Source organism: Syngnathus scovelli, chromosome 19 (genome assembly GCF_024217435.2).
Source record: "Syngnathus scovelli strain Florida chromosome 19, RoL_Ssco_1.2, whole genome shotgun sequence".
NCBI lineage: Eukaryota > Metazoa > Chordata > Actinopteri > Syngnathiformes > Syngnathidae > Syngnathus > Syngnathus scovelli.
The window spans coordinates 6,281,214-6,296,719 of record NC_090865.1 but is presented as its reverse complement, the minus strand read 5'-3'; the positions used below and the strand labels follow the sequence as shown (position 1 = coordinate 6,296,719).

General features: G+C 47.8%; 1 protein-coding gene across 7 annotated transcripts in view; it reads left to right on the top strand.

Moving 5' to 3' along the window:
* pleca (plectin a) overlaps positions 1-13,049 on the top strand; it is a 42,945-nt gene extending 29,896 nt beyond the window's left edge. For all 7 annotated transcript variants that reach the window (XM_049750069.2, XM_049750068.2, XM_049750070.2 and 4 more), the window contains 9 exons: positions 5-177; positions 233-371; positions 439-795; positions 900-983; positions 1,050-1,154; positions 1,227-1,325; positions 2,183-5,530; positions 5,602-12,343; positions 12,421-13,049. In XM_049750069.2, coding sequence (XP_049606026.1) covers positions 5-177; positions 233-371; positions 439-795; positions 900-983; positions 1,050-1,154; positions 1,227-1,325; positions 2,183-5,530; positions 5,602-11,787 — 10,491 coding nt within the window. In that variant the 3' untranslated portion in view covers positions 11,788-12,343; positions 12,421-13,049. The remainder of the gene's footprint in view (positions 1-4; positions 178-232; positions 372-438; positions 796-899; positions 984-1,049; positions 1,155-1,226; positions 1,326-2,182; positions 5,531-5,601; positions 12,344-12,420) is intronic.
* Positions 13,050-15,506: the final 2,457 nt, after the last annotated feature.

Genomic DNA, 15,506 nt, shown 5'->3' with positions numbered 1-15,506 from the left:
GCAGAAAGTCCAAACCGAGCTGGAAGGCTTGAAGAAAGAACTGAACTCCATCACTGAGAAGACGGAGGAGGTTCTTGCTTCGTCTCAAGCGTCCGGCCCCTTGCTGCGCTCCGAACTGGACAGCACGCAAAAGAAGATGGACCACGTCTACAGCTTGTCGGCCATCTATTTGGAGAAGTAAGCCCCCCGGTCCCAAAAAGCGTCGTCCCGGCACTGACGTTCCTTTTCTCAGGCTGAAGGCCATCGACGTGGTGATCAGGAACACCAACGATGCCGAGGAGACGCTGAAAAGCTACGAGACTCGACTGCTGGCTGTCCACAAAGTCCCGACCGAGGAGAAGGAGGCGGAGAAGCAGCAGAGCCAGATCAAGGTAGTCCCCGAATATCTGCTTGGCGGTTTATCTTTTAGCTTTAATTCTGACGACTCTTGTCCACCAGAAAATGCAAACGGAATCTGAAGCAGACCAGGCTGTGTTCGACCGTATGGCGGATGAGCTCAAGCGGGCGTCAGGCGTCCACGATAAGATGACGCGCGTCCATAGCGAGCGCGACGCCGAGCTGGAACGCTACCGCCAGCTAGTGGCCGGCCTGCAGGAGCGTTGGCAGTCTGTGCTGGCTCAGCTGGAGATCCGAAAACAGGAGCTGGAGCTGCTCCGGCGACGCATGAGCTCCTACCGCGACAGCTACGAGTGGCTCATGCGATGGTTGGCAGATGCTAGGCGTCGCCAGGAGCAAGTCCAGGCGCTGCCCGTCGGCGACGGAGCGGCGCTGAAGGAGCAACTCGCCGAGGAGAAGGTACTTCAAAAGTCAGCTCTCGACGGCCATCCATACCAAAAAGTGCACGTCTATCGTAACAGGACGCTTTTTGATACATCGGGTTTACTTTTTGACTCGTGCAGAAACTCCTGGACGAGATCGAGAAGAACAAGGACAAGATCGACAAGTGTCAGACAAATGCCAAAGACTACATTGACTCCGTCAAGGTGTGTGCGTGTGTGGACGCGGTTGGTGTGTGACGTCAGAATGAAACGACTCCTTTGTCCTGGTAGGATTACGAGCTTCAGCTCCTGACCTACAAAGCCCTGCAGGACCCCCCTGCCTCATCGATGAAGAAGCCCAAAATGGAGTGCGCCTCCGATGACATCATCCAAGAGGCAGGTTTTCATTGTGTAATCAACAAAACGTGAAAGTTGCTCAACGCTGTCCCCGCTTTGCGTCTCTTGCAGTACGTGACGCTGCGAACCCGCTACAGTGAGCTCATGACGCTCGTCACCCAGTACATCAAGTTCATCACGGACGCACGGCGCCGACTAGAGGATGACGAGGTAATGACATGCTCTCATGTGACGTTGGAGAAATGCGATTGCTCCATTTACAAATATGGCTTATCTGTTTTGCACGATGAAATCCAAAGAGCAGAATCTCCGACATCACATCCCAACTTTTTCATTCACTCTCAAGGCGTCACGCAGACTCCTCACGCTTGACTTTTCTACTCTCAAAAATGTCCTTTTCACTCACCGGCTTGTTTCTTTTTGCTTGACTTGCCTGCTCCGTTGCTTGTTTCCCACTTTGACTTTCTCCTAACATTTTAACTCCTTTTTTTTCAATCTTCATTTCTTTTTTTGACCCCCCTGCCAGCGCTTTGTCACGATGAATGCTAATCATACCAGACCGCAGAGATCAAGCAGGTACTTCTAAAGACATCTTTCGTTGCCAGAGGGGAAGGTTCAGGATTTGAATGCTCAAATGAGCCGACACGTGATTTTACCTCTGAGTGGTTATTAGCCCCCCCATCTAATTTTGCCAATTAATTTGAATGCTGAACCTTCTTTGAGCTGTCAATCATGTCTTTCCAATCATTTGTCTTGTTTGACATGGAAACATCTTGTGTTGGCTTTACATCCGTTTTTTAATGTTTTTACTTACAATTTAGTATCATTCCAGTACCCTTTTCCAAACTAGCTATTTAACTAGCGTGTTAGACGTTTCATATCGTTTTTATAATGTCAAATGAGCATGGACTAAATTAAAATCATCTGGTTTATGCCTCATTACATCCATGATTATTTTGTGGAGTGATTGTGTGTCCTGAAATTGTTTTTGTTTGACAAAAAATCTTTTTTGCGTCACTGTTTTTAAATAGTTGTGTAACTCCACGCCCGATTGTTTCCAAATGCAGAAAACGTCTGAGAAGCTGAAAGAAGCCGAGCGGAAGAGGCTGGCCGAGATCCAAGCTGAGTTGGACAAACAGAAGCAGCTGGCTGAGGCTCACGCTCAGTCGGTGGCCAAAGCCGAGCGAGAGGCCGAGGCTCTCAAGCTGAAGATGAAAGAGGAGGCTGGAAAGCGACAAGACGTCGCCGTGGACGCTGAGAAGCAGAAGCAAAACATTCAGCAGGAGCTGCAACAGCTTAAGAGTCTGTCGGAGCAGGAGATCAAGACTAAGAACCTTCAGTTAGAAGAGGCTCTGATAAGCCGGACGAGAATTGAGGAGGAGATACGCATTATCCGACTCCAGCTGGAGACCACCATCAACCAGAAGAGCACGGCCGACGTGGAGCTTCAGCAGCTTCGCGACCGAGCCGCCGATGCCGAGAAGCTGCGTAAAGCTGCTCAGGAGGAGGCCGAGAGGCTTCGCAAGCAGGTAGCCGAAGAGACTCAGAAGAAGAAGAATGCAGAAGATGAGCTGAAGCGCAAAGCCGAGGCGGAGAAGGAGGCTTCCAAGCAGAAGCAGAAGGCCCTGGATGACCTGAACAAGTTCAAGATGCAAGCGGAGGAGGCGGAGCGGCGCATGAAGCAGGCAGAGGACGAGAAGCTCCGGCAGGTCAAGGTGGTGGAGGAGGTGGCGCAGAAGAGCGCCGCTGCCCAGTTGCAAAGCACCTCCAAAACCTTCAATGAGAGAGCCAGCAAACTTGAGGAGTCCCTCAAGAAAGAGCAAGGTACCGTGCTCCAATTGCAGGAGGAAGCCGAGAAGCTCCGCCAACAGCAAGAGGAGGCCAGTAAAGCTCGGGAAGAGGCGGAAAAGGAGCTGGAGATGTGGAGGCAAAAGGCCAACGAGGCTCTACGCTTAAGGTTGCAAGCCGAGGAGGAGGCCCAGAGGAAGAGCCAGGCGCAGGAGGAAGCAGAGAGGCAAAAAGCGGAGGCCGAGCGTGACGCCAAGAAAAAAGCAAAAGCCGAGGAGGCCGCTCTGAAACAGAAGGAGAACGCCGAGAAAGAACTGGACAAGCAAAGGACTTTCGCCGAGCAGATCGCCCAACAGAAACTGTCAGCTGAGCAAGAATGCATTCGGCTGAAGGTTGACTTTGAACACGCAGAGCAACAGAGGAACCTCCTGGACAGTGAGCTCCAACGTCTGAAGAATGAAGTGAACGCCGCCGAAAACCAGAGAAAGAAACTAGAGGAGGAGCTCGCCAAGGTCCGAAGCGAAATGGATGCTCTTCTCCAGATGAAGATGAAAGCAGAGAAGGAGACGCTGTCCACCACGGAAAAGACCAAGCAACGTCTTGAGTCGGAAGTCCTGAAAATGAAACAACTAGCGGACGAAGCCACCAGGCTGAGATCTGTCGCCGAGGAGGCCAAGAAGCAGAGGCAGCTCGCCGAGGAGGAGGCGGCCAAACAACGGGCCGAAGCCGAGAAAATCCTCAAGGAGAAACTCGCCGCCATCAACGAGGCGACCCGTCTCAAGACGGAAGCCGAGATTGCCCTGAAAGCCAAAGAGGCTGAGAATGAAAGGCTGAAGAGACAAGCTGAGGATGAAGCCTACCAGAGGAAGCTTCTGGAGGATCAAGCAACTCAGCACAAACAAGATATTACCGAGAAGATGCAACATCTGCAGAGCTCCTCAAACACTGAATTGGAGCGACAGAAGACCATCATTGAGGAAACGCTCAGGCAGAGAAAAGTGGTGGAGGAGGAGATCCACATCATCAGGATCAACTTTGAGAAGGCCTCAAAAGAGAAATCAGATTTAGAGAACGAATTAAAGAAGCTGAAAGCAATTGCAGACGACACGCAGAAGAGCAAACTAAAAGCCGAGAAGGAAGCCGAAACGCTGAAACGTCTCGCCGCCGATGAGGAGAAGAAGCGGAAGGAAGCTGAGGAGAAGGTTAAGAGGATCACAGCAGCCGAGGAAGAGGCGGCGCGGCAATGCAAAGCTGCCCAGGAGGAGGTAGAACGTCTGAAGAAGAAAGCGGAGGAAGCCAACAAGCACCGAGAAAAAGCAGAGAAGGACGCCAAGCAGCAGGTGATCCTGGCCAAGGAAGCCGCGCAGAAATGCAGCGCCGCCGAGCAAAAAGCTCAAGATGTCCTCAGCAAAAACAAAGAGGGCGACCTCGCTCAGGAGAAGCTGAAGGAAGAGTTTGAGAATGCCCAAAAACTTGCCCGAGAAGCTGAGAAAGCTAAAGAGAAAGCAGAGAAAGAGGCGGCGCTGCTCCGCCAGAAAGCCGAGGAGGCCGAGAAGAAGAAAAAAGCCGCCGAGGACGAAGCCGCCAAGCAGGCCAAAGCTCAGAAGGATGCCGAGAAACTGAGGAAAGAAGCCGAAAAGGAGGCCACCAAGCGAGCGGAAGCCGAGGCGGCCGCTCTCAAACAGAAGCAGCAAGCCGACGCCGAAATGAACAAGCACAAGAAGGAGGCGGAGCAAGCACTCAAGCAGAAGTCCCAGGTGGAGAAGGAACTGTCCACTATCAAACTGCAGCTGGATAAAACCGACAAACAGAAGACAGTTTTGGACGAGGAGCTCCAGCGGGTGAAGGGCGAGGTCAACGACGCCGTCAAACAGAAAGCGCAGGTAGAGGATGAACTTTCCAAAGTCCGGATTCAGATGGAGGAGCTTCTCAAGCTTAAGATTCAAATTGAGAGCGAAAACAAACGTCTGATGCAGAAGGACAAAGATAACACAAAGAAGCTGCTCGCCGATGAAGCCGAGAGGATGAAGCTCTTAGCCGAGGAAGCGGCTCGCCTCAGTGCCGAGGCCGAGGAAGCCTCCAAACTCAGAAAAACCGCAGAGTCGGACTTGGCCGAACAAAGGGCGCTCGCAGAGAAGATGCTCAAGGAGAAAATGCAAGCCATCCAAGAGGCTACAAAATTGAAAGCAGAGGCCGAGGATCTCCAAAAGCAGAAGGATAAGGCGCAGGAGGCGGCTAAGAAACTCCTGGAGGACAAGCAGCAGATCCAGCAGCGGCTTGACCAGGAGACTGAAGGCTTCCAGAAATCCCTGGAGGCCGAGAGAAAAAGGAAACAGGAAGTGTCAGCCGAGGCGGACAAGTTGAAGCAGAAGGTAAAAGAGCTCAGCGACGCTCAAGCCAAAGCCCAGGAGGAGGTCAAGAAGTTCAAGAAGCAGGCGGATGAGGCCAAAGCTCGTCTGGAGGACTCGCAACAGAAAGCCACCGAGACTGTGGTGCAAAAGCTGGAGACTCAGCGGCTGCAGAGCACCAAAGAGGCCGACGACCTCAAGAAAGCCATCGCCGACCTGGAGAAAGAGCGAGCGAAGCTGAAGAAAGAGGCAGAGGAGCTTCAGAAGAACTCCAAAGAGGTAAGGTTGAAAAGAATACTCAATACTGAAGTCACTGTTTTGTTTGACTGGTTCTTTTGTTGTTTTTCTAGATGGCCATTGCCCAACAAGAGCAAATTGAGCAACAGAAGGCCATTCTCCAAAAGACCTTCCTCACCGAGAAAGAACTGCTATTAAAAAGAGAGAAGGAAGTAGAAGATGAGAAAAAGAAGCTGGAAAAACAGTTCAAGGATGAAGTGAGCAGGGCCAAGGCGCTTAAAGAGGAGCAGGAACGCCAACAAAAACTGATGGAAGATGAGAGGAAGAAGCTACAAGCCATTATGGATGAGGCCTTGAAGAAGCAGAAGGAAGCTGAGGCAGAGATGAAGAAGAAGCAGAAGGAAATGGAGGTCCTTGAAAAGAAAAGCAATGAACAAGAGAAGCTGTTGGGAGAGGAGAACAAAAAGCTAAGGGAGAAACTCAACAATCTTGAAGTAGCATCCAAAGAAATTGTATCCAAAAGAAATGAAATTGAGGTCCAGCCGGAGAAGGACGTCGGGGAACAGTTAGTCTCTGCCACAGTGTCGGTCACAACAAAGAAAGTATTCAACGGCTCTGAAGTTGATGGGAAGAAGATAGAGTCACCTTGGGCCTTTGATGGAATAAGAGATAAAGTTCCTGCTGAGAGGCTTCATGAGATTGGTGTCCTGACCAAAAAAGAACTGGACAAACTGAAGAAGGGTAAAGTCTCAGTGCAAGATCTCGCAAAGACAGACAAGCTCCACTCGTGCCTTCAGGGTCAGAGCTGCATTGGTGGCATCTTGACTCCCTCAAAGGAGAAAGTGAGCGTTTATCAGGCCATGAAGGACAACAAGATCACGCCCGAGACAGCCGCAATGTTGCTGGAAGCTCAAGCAGCTTCTGGCTACCTCATCGATCCCGTTCAAAACAAACGTCTATCTGTAGACCAGGCTGTTAAGGAGCAGTTGATCGGCCCCGAACTTCACGATAAAATGCTGTCTGCTGAGAGAGCTGCCACGGGCTTCAAAGACCCTTACACAGGAGACAAGATCTCCTTATTTGAGGCCATGAAGAAAGGTCTGATTGAGAAGGAGCCAGCCACCAAGTTCTTGGACGTGCAGCTTGCCACCGGAGGCATCATCGACCCCATCAACAGCCATCGAGTCTCGCTGCAGACCGCCTACAAGCAGGGGCAGTTTGATGCCGACATGAACAAACAAATCCCGGACTACAAGTTGTTTGTAGAACCAAGCACCCAGGAGACGATGACCTACAAGCAGCTATTGGATAAATGCACCAAGGATGAAGGTTCAGGGTTAATGATTCTACCCGTGACTGAAAAAGCATCCCAAAGCGAGAGAACCTACACGGACGCTGAGATGAAAGAAGTGTTGAGCAAGTCCAACGTGGACGTACCCTTTGGCAGGTTCAAAGGAAAGACGGTAACCATTTGGGAAGTGATCAACTCTGAGTATTTCACAGAAGAGCAACGACGAGAGTTGATCCGCCAATACAAGACAGGCAAGATCACGGTGGAGAAGATCATCAAAATTGTTATCACCGTTGTGGAGGACAAGGAGAAGAACAATGAGAACGTGTTGAATGGTCTCAGGACCTCTGTGCCAGCCAGTGAACTTCTGGAGTCCAAGGTTATAAGTAAAGACGTCTTCAACAATCTAAGCAACGGCAAAATCACCATCAAGGAGATCTCAGAGATGGAACCTGTGAAGAAAGCACTCCAAGGAACACCGAGCATTGCAGGACTGTTTAACGAACCCACCAAGGAGAAAATGCCTTTCTATCAAGCCATGAAGAAAGACCTGCTCTCACCCGAGACAGCCATTAATTATCTGGAGGCTCAAGCAGCTACTGGCTTCATCATCGATCCTGTCAAAAATGAACGGATGCCTGTGGACGAAGCCGTCAAGTCCGGCTTGGTGGGCCCAGAACTGCACGAGCGACTGCTATCTGCGGAAAGAGCAGTCAGTGGCTACAAAGATCCTTACTCCGGCAAGAAGGTGTCTCTGTTTGAAGCCATGAATAAAGGTCTCCTCAAAAGGGACAACGGCATCCGTTTGTTAGAGGCACAACTCTCCACCGGCGGAATTGTTGACCCGGTTAAAAGTTACCGCATCCCACACGAGGTTGCCTGCAAACGTGGCTATTTTGACGAGGAAACCAGCAAAACCTTGAGCAAGACCGCCGACGAGACCAAGGTCTTCCACGATCCCAACACGCAGGAGTATGCCACCTATGCACAGTTGATGAAGAAATGCATCTCCGACAAGGAAACTGGACTTCCCTTACTCCCCCTCTCAAAGAAGGCTCCCAAGCCCAAAGAGGATCAACAAATTACAGAGGCCAAAACCAAAGAGGTGTTGAACCAGAGTACCGTGGAACTGGACTATGGACCTTTCAAAGGAAGAAAGGTCACAATCTGGGAAATCATCACCTCCGAGTACATCACAGAGGAGAAGAGAATCGAACTGATCCGCCAGTACCGAATGGGCCATGTGACAATCGAAAAGTTAATAACAGTTGTGATGACCATAATGGAGGAAAAAGAGTCTCAGGCAAAAGAAAAACTCAGTTTTGAAGGTCTGAGGGAACCAGTTCCTGCTAGCGCATTAATGGATGCTAACATAATTGACCAGGCTACGTTTGATCAGCTCCAACAAGGCACAAAGACTCCTCAGGAAGTGAGTCAAGATGATAAAGTCAAGAGGTATCTGCAAGGCACCGAGCGCATAGACGCCATTGCAATGGAAGGAACAAATGAAAAACTAAGCATATATCAAGCCATGAAAAGTAACATTCTTCAACCAAATACTGGCCTTGCGCTGCTTGAGGCTCAAGCTGCCACTGGTTTCATAACAGACCCAGTCAAGAACATGAAATATTCTGTAGATGATGCCGTCAAGGCCGGAACCGTTGGCCCGGAGCTTCATGAGAAACTTCTCGCTGCGGAAAAACCAGTGACGGGATACAAGGACCCATACACGGGCAATAAGATTTCTCTGTTCCAAGCTCTGAAGAAAGAACTGGTGCTGAGGGAGCATGCCATTCCTCTCCTGGAGGCTCAGCTGAGTACAGGAGGCATCATTGATCCTGTCTGCAGCCATCGCGTTCCTACTGACATCGCTGTTCAGCGTGGCTTCTTAAGTAAACAAATGGTTAAGTCTTTCAACGAACCATCCGGTGACGTCCAGTGCTTCACCAATCCCAACACTAATCAAAGTGTCACATACAAGCAACTTCTAGAGAAATGCATCAAAGATCCAAACTCTGGTTTGTGCTATCTGGCGCTGTCTAAAGCCGAAGTGGCTCCTACTGCTGAGAAGACCTACAAGTACACCGAGGAGAAAGCCCAGGCTGATTTAGCAAACACTCAAATTGAAATCCCGCATAAGAACTTTGAAGGCAAGACCATGACCATCTGGGAAATTATGAACTCAAACATGCTTCCTGAGGAGGAGAGACGCCGCCTCATGGAGCAGTATCGCTTGGGGACCATCACAAAGGACAGAATGCTCATCATTATAATTGAAATCATTGAGCAAAGGGAGGCTGAAAAGGCTGAGCAAGGCATGTCGTGCGACATTATCAGAAGGAGAATTACAATCGAGGAGCTTTACAGCGCTCGAATTATAGACCTGCAGACTTACAATCTCCTGAAGCAAGAAAAAATGACCATTAGTGAGATCATGGCAATGCCGTCGGTCAAGCAGTACCTTTTTGGAACTGGTTGCATTGCTGGCATCATGTCGGACACTCCTAGCAAGATCAGCATCTATCAAGCCATGAAAAATGGCAAGATTAAGCCTGAAGTTGCGCTGACGCTCCTCGAAGCCCAAGCAGCGACTGGATTTATCATCGACCCGGTGAAAGATGAACTTCTCACGGTGGATGAAGCAGTCCGTAAGGGGCTCGTAGGGCCCGAACTCCACGACAAACTTCTCTCTGCAGAAAGAGCCGTGACAGGCTACAAAGATCCATACACCGGAAAAGTCATTTCTCTCTTCCAGGCAATGAAGAAAGATCTGGTTCCTGAGGATTACGCTTTGAGGCTTCTGGAAGCCCAAAATGCCACAGGGGGGCTAATGGATCCTGAATACTACTTCCGTCTGCCCGCAGATGTTGCCATGCAGCGCGGGTACATCAACAAAGAGACACTCGACAGAATATCTGAGCCCACCGCCGATGTGCAAGGTTACATCGAGCCCACCACAGACGAAAGCCTGTCCTATGCTCAGCTGCTGAAAAGATGTCGGCTGGACAAAGACAGTGGACTGAAGCTGTTGTCGCTAGCGGACAGGAAACTTCTCTTCAAGGGTCTTAGGAAGCAAATCACTGTGGATGAGCTGCTTCGATCTCAGATTATTGACCAAAAGACGTACAACGGACTCATTCAGGGTACCATCGGCGTGGAGGAGGTCAGCAGGGAACTGAAAAAATACCTCGAAGGTGTCAGCTGCATTGCCGGTGTCTTTGTGGAGTCAACCAAAGACTGCTTGTCCATCTACCAAGCCATGAAGAAAAACATGATCAGACCAGGAACTGCCTTTGAGCTTCTCGAGGCCCAGGCTGCGACTGGGTACGTGATTGACCCCATCAAAAATCTGAAACTAAATGTTAACGAAGCAGTGAAGATGGGTGTTGTGGGTCCAGAGTTCAAAGACAAACTACTGTCGGCCGAGCGAGCAGTCACAGGTTACAGGGATCCCTATTCTGGCAAGGTAATTTCACTCTTCCAAGCCATGAAGAAAGACTTGATCTTGAAAGACCATGGCATCCGTTTGCTAGAGGCTCAGATTGCTACAGGTGGAATCATTGACCCACAGGAGAGCCATCGCTTGCCAGTGGAGATGGCATATGAACGTGGCCTCTTTGACGAAGAGATGAACCAAATCCTCACGGACCCATCCGACGACACTAAAGGCTTCTTTGACCCGAACACAGAGGAAAACCTCACTTACCTCCAGCTCATGGAACGATGCATGATGGATCCTCAAACAGGGCTTGCTCTCCTATTGCTGAAAGAAAAGAAGAAAGAAAGGAAGACTTCCTCCAAGTCATCAGTTCGCAAGCGCAGAGTTGTTATCGTCGATCCGGAGACTGGCAAGGAGATGTCCGTGTATGAGGCCTACCAAAAAGGGCTCATTGACCACCAGACCTATTTGGAGCTAGCAGAGCAGGAATGTGAATGGGAGGAAATTACCAGCACTTCATCTGATGGAGTTGTAAAATCCAAGATCATTGATAGGAGGTCTGGAAGACAGTACGATATCGACGATGCCATCGCAAACGGCCTGATTGAGAAATCGGCTCTGGACCAGTACCGCTCTGGAACTCTATCCATCACAGAATTCGCAGACATGCTATCTGGAAATTCCAGTGGAGTTAGATCACGGTCATCCTCCTTTGGATCCTCCTCCTCTTACGCTTCAAGTCCGATGCCTTCCATCAAAACACCCGCTGTCCCATGGAATGACCCCACCGAGGAAAGCGGCCCCGTTGCTGGAATCTTGGACACGGAAACACTCGAGAAGGTGTCTGTCACTGAGGCCATCCACAGAAACCTTGTTGACAACATAACTGGTCAGAGGTTGCTGGAAGCTCAGGCCTGCACCGGAGGAATCATCGACCCAAACACTGGTGAAAAATTCTCGGTCACAGATGCAGTAAACCAAGGGCTCGTAGACAAGATCATGGTGGACCGAATTAGCCTCGCGCAGAAGGCTTGTAATGGATTCGAGGACCCTCGGACTAAGACCAAAATGTCAGCGGCTCAAGCCCTGAAGAAAGGCTGGTTGTATTATGAGGCCGGCCAGCGGTTCCTGGAAATCCAATATCTGACTGGTGGTTTAATTGAACCAGACATCACCAGCAGAGTCTCACTGGACGATGCCTTGAAAAAGGGCACCTTGGATGCTCGTACCGCACAGAAACTCCGTGATGTCAACACGCATTCAAAGTACCTCACATGCCCCAAAACCAAACTTAAAATCTCCTACAAGGATGCATTGGACAGAAGCATGATTGAGGAGGGTACTGGTCTCAGGCTTCTGGAGGCGTCCTCCCAGTCTAGTAAAGGCCTCTACAGTCCGTACAGCAGCATCAGCGGCTCGGGCTCGGCTACTGGCTCACGCTCGGGCTCCAGAACCGGTTCTAGATCAGGCTCCAGAAGAGGAAGCTTTGACGCAACTGGGTCCAGTTTCACCACCACCTTCTCCTCATCCTCCTCATACAGTTCACCAAGTTACAGCCGCAGATACTGAGGATGAATTATAAAGCCACCGAGATGCCTTCTGCTCTGCATGTGGTCGTTGCAAGTTTTTAGATGTTTAATTATTGTACAACTTAGATTTCTTTATATACGTTCGTCTGTGTACATTTTATTATTTTGTTTAATCACTGTTATTGACAAGAAATTAGCTTTGAGTGCAACACTACAACCGAAAGAACATACTCTGATCGTCGTTAGTCGAGCCTTTTAAATAAGAGTCGAATTTTCTCATTTCTCCAATATTGAAAGTGAACGGCCACTTCGCAGAGCAGAATCGAGAATCTCGGCACGGCCGCTGACATGAAGAATGTCTCTCCTATCGCTAAGCTTCAAGATCTTTGTCCTCGATCGTGATGCTGTACACCTACTAAACAGCTTGACCCCCATTTCCAACATCTAACCTAAAACCTGGACTTTGAACCCCATGGGAACCAGAAAGCAGCACATTCCCATGCACTGGAAGACCGTCAACACAGCAACCTGACTTTATAGACTCTTGACACCAAAGTAACCCAAGTAGTCGCTGCTTCTTCGGACCTTCTCGACTGGTACGTGATGACCCAATAGTTAGCAATGTCTTCCCAACTTGTCCTGATGTTTCATGTTCTCCTTTTTTTTTTTTTAGACACCGCACCTCCAGAGATCTTCACCTGGACTGAACTTTCACTGTAGCCGGAATTTATGCAAAAGTTACTCTCGCGACTAACCCTGAGCTGTTAGAAAAACCCTTGAAGTGCCTGCAAAAAAAAAAAAAATGCGCCAAGATGTTTGAGGCGGTTGTTGTGTATCATAAGACGGTTTTGACGCTTGCATGACTGAACGAACCGGATGCGATCAGGTATGACTCACACATGAATGTTCATATTGACGTGACTGTATGTACTGTATACGCACCACTGCTGGAAGCCAATAACAGATTCTATTCAGTTCTTCAGCTTTTATTTACAACCATCCTCCATGTTTGTATTTTTTTTATGTTAAAGCTTCTTTGTAAAACAAAGCCTAATTATCTAGCCTATATCCTTTTATTTTCCTACACATTATATTTCTGAGTTGCATGATTTACTAACATATAAAAAACCCAATATGAATTGGGTTGTACCCTTTAAATCATTTGTTGTATTATGATGATGATGATGATGATGCACCAAAGGGGTTTGAAGGATATATATTTTGATGCGCGGTGTATTTATATTAAAAAAAAACGCTGGTAAGGAATTGAGTTGCTATGTAAATAAATAAGGACAAGAAACACTTTGTGATTCTGTGACTGTTTCTCATCAGCCTGAAAAGGGCTAGAACAGGGGCGTCAAACTTATTTTTGTCATAGTCATGGTTTCCTTTAAAGGGCCGTTGAAATTGCCAACCCAAATAAATGTCTGAATGTCTCAAATCATATATAGTGGCCGGTACTCAACAAACTAGTGAATGACTAGATGAATAACTAGTTTTCAAAATAGAGACTAAGAAAAACTGTTAACATATTTTAAAAATATGAATGGGAATAAAAATTGCTAGCGATAGAGCTATTTTTTGAAAGTGAAAACAATGAGTAATTTTAATATTGACATGAATTTGATGCACAATTTCTCTTCGCGGGCCACATAAAATGATGTGGCGGGCCGTATCTGGCCCCTGGGCCTTGAGTTTGACACATCATATGTTTTCCAGGACTGCCCCCACCCCCCTTGGAAAATTTCGCTCACGTTGACTCTTCTGTCATTCATCAAGTCATCAATTTAAAGTCCTTGCCAGATACAACACGCAACAAATCCGTGTCTCAGACATGTTTCACACGCTTCACCCCTTTTCAGTGAGATGTCTTGAATTGTGCAGATAAGCAAACGACTGTCAAGTAGGCCTTTGTTCCTCCTAAACTAGGCGTGCCTCTGTTTGCGCATTTATTCAAATCTTGTCCCGTGCAATCACAGGGTGATGGCATGTGCTTAAGGCTACTTCGCCCTTTTTCGGTGGAAGATGTGGGCGAGGGTTTTACACCTTCACGCTTAGATAAGTGTAAGGTAAGCCTCTGCGGTTTGCCGCAGTTTTCTTGTGCAAACAGAAGCACGATTAAGTTCAAGTAAAGGGGTTGGGCCTTAAAACACACAATCTTGGCAAGCTGTCTGACGCTATCTGAAGATTTGAGGCAAAACAGAAAGCTGACGTTACACAGAGTTATGAACTGGGTGTGGCGTTGCCAACACCGCTGCTAACATTCCTAGCCAGGGAAGGTTGGGGTGGGATCCATTAGGGCAGGGGTCGGCAAACTCAAGAAGTCCACCTCGTATTGATCAAGTGAGGCCAAATTTTGTTCTAGTCAGCCAACTGTGGATTTATACAATAATAATATCGGTTGCATAATTTTCAAATATTTTTGGATTGGATCAAAAATGCTAATTGGTGACTCTTTGTGTTGGCACCGTATTCTTTCCATGAAACTCTTTCGCAACTGCCTCATTTTATGCGGAAATCAATTAGTCAACACGCCCGCAATGTGTTGCCAAAAAAAGCCCTAGAGACAAAAAAAAAACAACTTTCTGTAGTCAATGTTAATATTGTAGATTTGCGGTAATCATTTAATGCTTTTTTTTATTATACTACAAATGTGTTGGGTGTGATTTTAGCATAGCCCGAGGTTTGTTTAGATCTGTTCATATTTAAGCCAGTGACCTTAAAAAAAAAAATTGCCAGTGGCAACCACTCCCTTCTCCTTTGTACTAACATGACCTCATGCGCTAAATCCGATACGGCAGATTTCCATCCGAAATCTCAGTCGGTTGTTAGTCAAAAGCACAGCTGGATTGATTGACGTCATCTTGAAGGGAGGACCTTTGTCAACCAGCAACTTTCACGCCTGAGACTTCCACGGAACTGCCATTAATTACGACCTAAAATTATGAAAACTCGCTAATTCCCAGCATTTTTTTTTCCTCATTCACCCCAAATATTTCATGGAAATTATATATGGAATGGAATTTCGGAAAAACCTCCCATTCCATTTGTCACAGTCACCTCCCTTCTTCGTGGCTATTGCCACCTACAGGACTGGATTGGTACAAGAAAGTTTTTCGACCTTTACATTCCTCTTATTAACTTGTATTGTTTAACCCACAGGTGTCAAACTCAAGGCCCGGCGGCCAGATACGGCCCGCCACATCATTTTATGTGGCCCGCGAAGACAAATTGTGCATCAAATACTTGTGTCATTACTAGAATTGCAAATTGTCTTCACTTTTAATAATATCTCTCTTTTTTTTTAATATATATATATATTTGACCAGTTTTTACTCGTCTGATTTGAAAATGACTTATTTGTCAGTTTGTTTTGTAGCTTTTACTGTATATAATATGAGGTGCTCATACATTTATTTGGGTTGACAGTCATAATGGCCCCAAAGAAGCTATGACTACAATGCGGCCCGCGAGAAAAATGAGTTTGACACCCCTGGTTTAACCCAAGATCGGAGTGGTACTAAGAGACAATTGGCACCCATCTGAATGGATTGTGACACGAACGTGATAGTTTGACTCAGTGATGATGCAATGGAATTTCGGTGCATGTTTACAGGTATGTATCGACGAGCTAGTAAAAGCCTATACGCGTCTGACTCGTCATCGAAAGCCGTTATGTTTCCGACTGAGTAATGTCTTCTCCGGTAACGTTTCCACTAGTTTAAATTGTCAACCTCTCAGTCTAGTGTGTACGTGTCT